Raw genomic sequence first — 10,418 nt, 5'->3', positions numbered from 1 at the left:
CCACTGGGTCTATATCGACACCGGAAGTTCAACAGACATCATCTATGAGCACTGTTTCCGACTCCTCCTTGATCGCTGGAAAGATAACTTGCGACCTACGACTGGTAGGCTGGTGGGATTCACCGGCCATAGCGTGTGGCCGCTGGGCACAATCCACCTTCCCCTGACAATCACCAGCCATGACAAACAGCGAAAGAAAACTGCCCTGATAGACTTCGTGGTCATTTGACACGCAGCAGAGCACAACATCATCCTAGGAAGAACAACCCTCTTGAAGTTAGGAGCAATACCATCAACCATGCATGGAATCATGAAATTTGACACACCGAAAGGCGAAGCCATGATACTAGCCACTCCGCCCAAAGAGTTGCAGTGCTATACAGTCATGAAGCCAACAGAAATAACCAAAGGGTGCAAAAGACCCAGGGGCAATCCCATAAAGGGGAAGGAGATAATCAATGAAAACCACCCTGATCAGGCGATCAGTGTTGGATGCGACCTCCCAGATCACACGAGAAGAGCACTGGTCGACTTGCTTAAGCGCTACAAACATGTGTTCGCATGGACTCCTACAGACATGGTGGGAGTAGAAAGGAGGGTCATGGAACACAAACTAATGATCAAACCAGGAGCAAAAGAAGTTAAGCAGAAGAAGAGGGTCCAGGGGGGAGACCGTAATAGGGCGATTAATGCAGAAGTGACCAAGCTGACGGAGGCTGGGATATTAAGGGAGGCAATATTACCAACATGTATCGTGAACCCAGTTATGGTTCGCAAGCAGTATGGATCGTGGCGTATGTGCATAGACTTCTCCGATCTAAACAAGGCGTGCCCTAAGGACTGGTATCCCCTCCCAGAGATCGATCAGAAGGTAGAGTCACTACAGGGATTTAAACTGAAATGCTTTCTGGACACGTATAAGGGATATCACCAGATTTTGATGAGCAAGGAAGACGAAGAGAAGACTGCCTTATATACGGATCATGTCACTTTTTGCTACACTAAGATGCCTTTCGGATTAAAGAACGCGGGGGCAACATATCAACGTCTGGTTGATTCGATATTCGCCAAGCAAATTGGAAGGAACATCGAGGTGTACGTGGACAATATGGTAATTAAAAGCCCGGATGAGGAGAGGATGTTGCAAGACATCGAGGAAACATTCCAGACGCTAGAAGCGGTCAAGATGAAGCTAAACCCAGCTAAGTGCACGTTTGGAGTAGAAGAGGGGCAATTCATGGGATACTATGTCACCAGACAGGGCGTCCAACCTAGCCCGACCAAGGTCGACGAGTTCATCGAGACGCCAAGCCCAAACTCTCTTCGCGATGCACAAGGTTTGAACGGGAAGCTTACAGCACTAAGCAAGTTCATTTCGAAATCTGCTGACAAGGCCATGCCATTGTTCCACACTTTAAAGGGGTGCATGGAGAAAAGCAACTTCCAGTGGACAAACGAGGCAGAAAAGGCGCTCCAGAAAATCGAGGAAGTGCTACATGAACTGCCGACGTTGGCCACCCCTATCCCTGGAGAAACGTTACAAATGTATCTTTCAATGTCAAGTGAAGCAATATCCTCGATATTGGCTGTGGAGAAGGAGAGGGAACAAAGGCCGGTGTACTTTTTTAGTAGAGCTCTGCAAGGACCGGAACTCAATTACCCCACGGTGGAGAAACTGGTATTAGCACTCATCTATGCCGCGAGACGACTCAGGCGATACTTCCAGGCGCACCAAATCGAGGTACTCACGAGCTACCCCATTAAACAGATCTTGCTCAAGCCAGAGACGTCAGGGCGACTGGCCAAGTGGGCAATTGAGTTGGGGGAACACGACATAAACTACCGCCCAAGAACGAGTATCAAGGGGTAGGCGCTAGCCGACTTCTTACTGGAAATCCCAGACGGAGGGAGCCCGGCAAAGGAGAAGGTGTGGGTAGTTGAAGAGGCCCCGACAGAGCAGGGTTCATGGACCCTGTATACGGATGGAGCATCCAGCAGGGAAGGATCGGGGGCGGGACTGATTTTAACAAGCCCAGAAGGAGAGGAGGTAACCTATGCCCTCCGTTTCGACTTCCACACATCGAACAACGAAGCGGAGTACGAGGTGCTTCTTGCAGGGTTACGGTTAGCTAAACAGATGGGTGCGAAAGTTGTATCAGCCTTAACCGACTCGAGGTTAGCAGCAAACCAAGTCAACGGTAGTTTTGAGGTAAGAGACCTAAGGATGGGGAAATATGTAAAGATGGTGAAACAGCTAGTAGGGTCGTTCGGCCGGTTTGCGATCAAGCAGATACCAAGAAGCGAAAACAAGAGGGCGGACGCTTTGAGTAAGTTGGCGTCCACATGCTTTGACCATCTATCAAAGAAAGTTTTAGTAGAAGTACTCAGAGAAAGGAGTATAGATGAGCAGCAAGTGAGTATCTTAACCCCCGCTGGACCTTCATGGATGACACCGTACCAAGAATACCTCCAAAGAGGAGTGTTGCTAGATGGTCATGATGAAGCAAGGAAAATACGTATAAAGGCGCCCTCATACACGTTAGTAAATGGAGAACTATACAAGAAAGGGTTCACGTCTCCATGGTTAAAATGTGTGGATCAAGCCAAGGGGATAGAGATACTGCAGGAGGCACACTCGGGACAAGTGGGCGCACATGAAGGGGGCAAGAGCTTTGACGGGCAAAGTGTTACGAATGGGGATATACTGGCTGACGATACAGCGGGACGCAATAGAAATAACCAAGAAATGTGGGGAATGCCAGTCTTATGCCCCAGTCCAGGTTAACCCCTCGGCCCTGTTAAGCAACATATCTAGTCCATGGCCTTTCTACCAGTGGGGCATAGACATAGTGGGCCCGTTCCCAGAAGCGCCGGGAAAATTAAAGTACATGGTATTCGCTGTGGATTACTTCACAAAATGGATCGAAGCTGAACCTCTGGCATGCATATCCGGGAGGCACATGATAAAATTCGTATGGAAAAACATCATGACAAGATTCGAAACACCTAAGATCCTTATCAGCGACAATGGCTTGCAATTTGCTGAGAACCCATTCAGAGATTGGTGCACTGCCAAAGGGATAAGCCAACGCTTCACATCGGTGGCACATCCTCAAGCGAACAGCCAAACGGAGGTGTCTAACCGAACCATTTTCAATGGGATTAAGAAGATGTTGGGCAAAGCAAAGGGGAATTGGGCAGAAGAGATACCAATGGTGATGTGGTCATACAGAACTACGCCACGGAAGAGCACAAAGGAAACCCCTTTCAGTTTGACGTATGGGACTGAAGCCATGCTTCCCATGGAAATAGCAGTAAACACATTGAGGGTAGCCAACAAGGATGAGGAAAGCAATATGAAAGACCTAAGGATAAATCTAGATGTCCCAGAGGAGAAACGCGAAGAATCGAGCGTACGCCAAGCCGCATACAAGCAAGTAACAGAAAGATATTACAACCAAAGGGTGAAGGAGAAGGCTTTCAAAGTTGGCGAATATGTTTTGAGGAAGAACGAAGCAAGCCGAGCCCAACCTCAAGGAAAGTGGGGTCCAACATGGGAAGGCCCATACAGAGTCACGGAGGCAAGTGGGAGCGGTGCATACACGCTAGAGACGATGGAAGGAAGGCCCATTCCAAGAACGTGGAATGCTAGAAACTTAAAGAAATATTTCTTCTAAGACAGGGGAAGAAGAAAAGGAGATAGCCTAACTAGTGGGCGTCCCGTTGAGCGTATTGTACCCGAAAATGCTTAGAGCATATTTGTTGATGCTAAGAGACATGATTTTAGTATTTAATGTATTTAAAACTCCATGCTAAGAGACATGAGTTCAATGCTTAGTGTATATATAATCCCATGCTAAGAAATATGAATTCAATACTTAGTGTATTTACAATTCCATGCTAAGAGACATGAGTTCAATACTTAATGTATTCAAAATTCCATGCTAAGAGACATGAGCTAAATACTTAGTGTATATATATTTACAATTCCATGCTAAGAGACATGAGTTCAATACTTAGTGTATTCAAAACTCCACGCTAGGAGACATGAGCTAAATACTTAGTGTATATATATTTATAATTCCATGCTAAGTGACACGAGTCCGATACTTAGCGTATTTAAAAGTGCCATGCTGAGCGTCATGAGTTAAACGCTTAGTGTATTCAGAGGACCCACGGCTAAAAATGATAATTACAAGATCTTTACATACTTAGTGTATGAGTGATCACATATGAAACTCAATCGTGGACGTTAGTGCGTCCAATATAGACGCTTGGGGCGTCAGCGATAACAAGGATAAAACAAAGCACCTGGCGCATCAAGGCGCTGTATGTCTTGAACAAGGCGCAAAAAGCGAGCAAGAGAAACAACACACAAAAAAAGAGCAAAGCAAAACAAGCAGACAAGTTGATAATGCCTAGAACAGGCCAAACATACATCCAAAAAAAAGGAAAATATTGTTTCAGAGATCCCAACACTACAATAAAATACCAAATATTAAACCAACAAGAAAAGGGAAAACTCACGGCTCCAGATCATCCTCACGAACATTCTTCTCACCCGCCACAGCCTCCACTCCAACACTTTTTCCATCGCCCTCCTCACCCACAACCGTTTCGCTAACGGTACCACCACCAGACCCGCGGTCCTTACCATCACCCACAGTACTCTCAGGCGTACCTTCCGAACCACCAAAGGAGCATAATTCTCGCAAGTCTTCAATACCCACCTCCCCCAAACCTAACAGACTTGCATGGTCCATACTAGCAAAGGACAAAAGAGTATCATTTATACTCACCGCGGGGCCCACAGACGACGCACCAACAACCGCCTCACCACCCCCACCGCCACCAAAAGCCTTCTGAACAGATTTGACTCCAGCCATGAACGCAGCATGGCGGATAAGGCTAATGGAATTGGTAAAATCAGGATGCTCTATAAGTTTATCAACAATACGGACAACGCCAACATTTAACAACCAATCCAAATCTCGCTGAACAACATCCACATCTGACTGCAGTGACGACACAAGTTTGTCATGATCGACGGCATCGTGCTCAAGACTTTCAACCTGGATCATTAAGCCTTCATTCGCTTGTGTGAGAGAATCAACTTTGATTTCCAATGCAGACCTAGCCTCGTCAAGAATGTTCTTTTCGGAGGCCATCAATTCACATATCTTCTTAGAAGAGCGAAGATCACCCCCAAGCTCATTCAGACGGCGCTCCAAGCTTGCTACACGCGATCCACAGGTGGCATGTGTAGCCTCCACCTCACCCAGGGTGTGGATACGCCGAGAACCTGCAATGAGATAAAACATCGCCTGTGCAGTAGCATAAGCCATATTGGAAGCAAGGGCAGGATTACCCATCGCTTCCATATCCTCAACAGCAGCTGGGGGGAAGGCATGGCACGAGAATTCCAGAGCGTTGGCACGAACAGACAAACGAGAATCATCATGAAGATTCCAAGATGGCACAAAGACTGTAGGCCCAGAGGCATCGCCACCAGGACCACTGTCATTGGAAGCTGTAACTGGCCCAGGAGGGCCGAATTCTTTCGCGGGGAAAGCTTGGAGGGAGCAAACAGAATAGTTGGAGAAGGAATGGAAGAGAAATCCGGAATAACGGGCTGTTCAGTCGCCCTATCGATTCACTCAAACTGTTGCACGTCATCATCGGGAATCACAACCACACCGGTGGAGGTGGAACTCACGGGTGCAGAACTCATCAAACACAGCAGGCGGGAAAAGCTGCGCCTAGTATGAACCCTCTTAGCAGCAGGGGGGCGCCGGTAACCGGCCCGCCCATGGCCTGCATAGCTTTTCACTTCGCTTGCATCCGTCGGATGTCACCAATGATGCCCTCTTTGCTATCTTCACTATCCTCCAGGGAGGAAGAGGGAGCGCCACCCAAGGGCGTAACAGAGGAGATAGGGAGAATATGCGACATATCTTCCTTGATCACTGACGAGCTTACTGGAGGAACAGGAGGCGCAACGGTCAGTGCAAGACGGTCCGCCCGGCGAGGAGGGGGAAGACTATCGACCAGGTCTACCTCACGAAACTCCAGTTTACCCCGATAGCGTTTGCGCAGTACCTCATCCATAGACAAAGAAGACTCGGTGCCTAGGGGAAAACAAAGTAGGGATATCAAAAATACAGAAGCAACGAAGAGAAACAAAAAAAAAAGGAAAAAAGGGGAAGATACTACACTAACCATCAACGACGGAGAAGAACACCGCCATCTTGCCACGTCGCCGCCACGAAGGACTCATCCCCACACCGGAAAGAAGTGCCTCAGAGTAATCTTCGGTGGTCACCTGCACACTCTTCAGATAATCGGTGACACCTTGATTATGAGGGAAAATCTTTGGAATAGTATCAGCGAATGCATTGGCACGATAACGGCCACTTCCAACCAATCCTTGGTTCACCCATAGCCACTTATCTTGCCAGTTCTTGGGGGTATGACCATCAGGGACCAAGGCGTGCCCCCCTCCTCCTCCCCCCCCCCCCCCCCGCCCGTCGAACTGAGAAGGTACATTTATCTCCGGTGAGGCAGAATCAAAAGAAGAACTTGAAGACAAAGTAGTTGGGAAGATAACCATTTGCCCTACAGATCATCTCAAAAGCAACCACCTTGTTGACAGTGTTAGGGGTCAATATTTGAAGACTACAGCCATCCTTCTAAAAAACTTCCTCCTAAAAGTCCGTCAGGGGAAATCGTATGCCGGCATCTAGGGTTTTCAGGAAAACCCCAATTTTGCTAGGAGGGGGGAAGAGATGTAAGAACCAGGGGCAGGAAATTCCACGCCTTCTAAGGAGGATAAGCCATATGTGGTCTTTAGTTGTCGATACTCGGCAGCAGAAGGGACGAATCCTGGAAGGTTAGCCATGGGAGGAAAAGAAGAATGAACACGAAAAGGAAAGGAAGAACAGAGGAAGCAAAAGAAGTTATACAGATACCCTTTTAAAGAAGGGGAAGAGGCGGTACATTTAAATATATGAAGAAATGATGTAACTGCTAGCAGTCAGGTGCAGTCACGTCACCATTAAAAACGGAGAGGCAGGTAGAGAAAAGCGAACACTCATCAATCATCTAAGTCCATAACGTCGTAACTAACGACACAACACTATGACTACTGGACTGGGGGACTTGATGGTGTGCCTAGGGCAGCACAACAGAGTCGCTTCCAAGCCTTAAAGTCGGGCACACCGCCAGGCTCAGCGCCCGCTGGCGCCCCCGGGAGCAGAACGCCCGGGCGGAAGGCTCGCGCCCGCCAAGGTGACGCTCCGTGCTCCAAGACAAAAGATACGGTCAGGAGACAAACAGTGGGATCAGAGCATTACCGTCAGAGCCAATGAGGGTGCTCTAGCAGTTGACGGCGCATGACCCTCCAATCAGCGCCTCTGATCCTGTCTTCCATAAAAGTGATCCTGTCTGGTATGGACCAGACAGGGGCGTTAGGTATAAAAGGATGCATCATAAGGCTAGCGAGGTAATTTATCTGGCCATTCTATAGAATACATACACAAACCCTGAATCATCCTCTAACTTGACCGTCGGAGCGTTCTTCCGGGAGCTCCTCCCGAAAAGCGGTTGTAACATCCCAAAATACGACCCCAAAATTTTTGTTTAAATAGTAATAAAAATCATATACTGAATGTCATATCATAAAAACCATACGTCAAATATCTAAACTCATAATAAAATGTCGTGAAACAACTGAATCAAATCAAACTACGAATCAAAACAAACTCCCAGGATAAAGACTGAAGCTGTGGTGTGTGCGATGCCATCATCCCGAGCTCTTCCCCTGACTCGCCGAGTCTGGGCATTGACTCGCCGAGTTCTCCCACGAATGAGTCTAACCCTCTAGCTCACCGAGTCCACCTCTCACTCACTGGTTCCACTCGGCATAACTCGAAAAAGAAACACCGGGGACTCGCGACTCGACTCGCCAAGTCAGAAGAACGACTCGCCGAGTCGTATGCATGCAAACATTATATACTCGATTCTGCTTGAGACCAGTCCATACCATTAATAGATCTGGGTTCCTGGGACTTGATTTACACGTAAAGTTTTCAACTTTACGTGTAAATAACATCAAATGAAGGTTTTAAGGTTCAAAGCACACTATAATAGTAGATCTAGAGCTTTCATGCAAAAAGGATCCCTAAAGGTGTTAGATCTAAGCTTCTGGAGTTCAAATCTAGCTAGATCCGAAGGCTAATCAACTCCATAAGTCCTCTATGCTTCTATTAAGCCAATAAATGGTCCAAGAATGGCTTTAATGGCTTCCAAAAAGGAGATTTAAGCATTGAAACAGAAAAGGGCCAAGATATACCTTACTTTCTTCTGAAATTCCTCAAGGATCTAGGATCTCCTTCTTGTCTTCTTGATCTACCTTCCTTTATCTCTCAAAATCTTCAAAGAACACACCAAAAACACACAAAATGAAAAGAGGGCTCTAGGGTTTCGAGAAACATGCTCTGAGGGGTGATGGGGGCTGACCTGAGGCACCAAAAGTTGTTTAAATAGGGTGAAAGCCCTTGAAATTAGGGTTTCGCCCAGACTGGCGGACTCGCCAAGTCCGGAATATAGACTCGCCGAGTTGCCAACTTAAACGTGCTCGAATTCCCGACTCTACTCAACGAGTCCAGCTACCGACTCGTTGAGTTCCCTTTAGAACTTGAAGAAAATAACAATAAGCAAAATATAAAAATCATACCATAATTGGGGGTGTTACAGCGGCTGACGACCTTTATTCTCTGTGATCTTGCAGTAGCACTCAGGCAATCAGGAAGAACCTAACCGAAGCACAAGCGAGGTCAAACGGGGAACGAGGTTCCATCAAATGTAAATTGCAATTTTTTTCAGCAATTTAATGGATTCAGGAAGAATAATTGAAGATCTGCAAAGCGAGATAAATTTTTTAGCAGGTAATGATTCATAATTTTTTTAATAATAAACGTATGGTATTAAAATATTATTAATTGATATTCATAATAAAATTACATATGAATAATATATGAATCACATATTCATATATGAATCATATATAAATCATATGTTATTCATAGTTGATTCATTAAAAATTCATGTGATTTATACCTGAATTAGAAGATATATCAGTTGTCTCTAGTTCAGGCCAAGCTACACTTTCAATTTCTAGCAACCTGTTCTTGACAAAGATGTAGTACATGTGATTTACTCATGATTTACATGTGAATTACATTTGATTTACATGTGAATTACATATAAATCACATGTAATACATATGTGATTTACATGTGAATTATGTAATTCATATGTGAATTGTATGTGATTTACATGTAAATCACATGTAATTCACATATGAATTCTCATGTAATACACTTGTGATTTACATGTGAATCAAATGTGATTCATATGTGAATTACATGTGATTCACATGTAAATCACATATAATTCATTTGTGAATTACATGTAATACACTTGTGATTTACATGTGTATCACATGTAATTAACATATAAATCACTTGTAATTCACATATCAATTTACATGTAATACACTTGTGATTTACATGTGAATCACATGTGATTCATATCTTAATTACATGTGATTCACATGTAAATCACATATAATTCATTTGTGAATTACATGTAAATCACATGTAATTCACATATGAATTCACATGTAATACACTTGTGATTTACATGTGTATCACATGTAAATCACATATGAATTCACATGTAATACACTTGTGATTTACATGTGAATCACATGTAAATTACATGTGATTCACATGTAAATCACATATAATTCATTTGTGAATTACATGTTATTCACATGTAAATCACATTTGCCATTGTCGTTGCCCCCTTAAACTGCAAAGATATATGATCATCTTCGCCACATTCTACCACCAAAGTCTTCTCCTTTCCTTATATTTTCTCTTTCTTCTTTTAGTTTTTCTATTTTCTGTATTTTAGTTGTGAAATTAGGTTTTAGTTGTCAGTGAAGCATGTCACTGAATGAACAAAGTTCAAATACACTTGAGATCATGTGATGCAGAGGAAGAAGTGTAACGCCTTGTTTCGAATCATTTCCTATTGCGGGGTGGTGATCAAGGAGTGGGTATTAGCAAACTTATAACCCTTGAAGAATTGATTTTGGGCTCATTTGGAGGTGAATGATGTAGTTTGGATGATCCGGGTATTCGGTTTGTGTTTTGGAGCCCATGGGTATCGGTAAAGGCGTTGGTTCGGGCCTTTTATGAATTTTGGATTTAATTTCGGTTGGTTTTCAGACTAAATAAGGTTTATAGAAGCGTAAGGCTTCTCATTACCCTTTCATGGATATAAAGAATGTCGAAAACGGATAAGGGATGCAAAAGTTATGACCATTTGAAGTTATAGGGGTGTTGGGCCAA

At 44.7% G+C, this 10,418-nt stretch overlaps 1 protein-coding gene across 1 annotated transcript; it reads left to right on the top strand.

Annotated features, from left to right (window-relative positions):
- The first annotated feature begins 2,137 nt into the window (after positions 1-2,137).
- On the top strand, positions 2,138-2,785 carry LOC145098405 (uncharacterized). The gene has a single exon (XM_079036036.1). It carries the CDS (start codon positions 2,138-2,140, stop codon positions 2,783-2,785), a length of 648 nt encoding a protein of 215 aa, XP_078892162.1.
- Positions 2,786-10,418: the final 7,633 nt, after the last annotated feature.

The sequence above is a fragment of the Lactuca serriola genome, chromosome 4 (assembly GCF_051521515.1).
Source record: "Lactuca serriola cultivar US96UC23 chromosome 4, Lser_US96UC23_V15, whole genome shotgun sequence".
Taxonomy (NCBI): Eukaryota; Viridiplantae; Streptophyta; class Magnoliopsida; order Asterales; family Asteraceae; genus Lactuca; species Lactuca serriola.
Note: the sequence above shows the minus strand (reverse complement) of the source record. Positions and strands in the feature narration are given on the sequence as shown.

Bases quoted from the DNA above. Each gene is read 5' to 3' on its own strand.
- LOC145098405 (XM_079036036.1), top strand. From the start codon at position 2,138: ATGGGTGCGAAAGTTGTATCAGCCTTAACCGACTCGAGGTTAGCAGCA.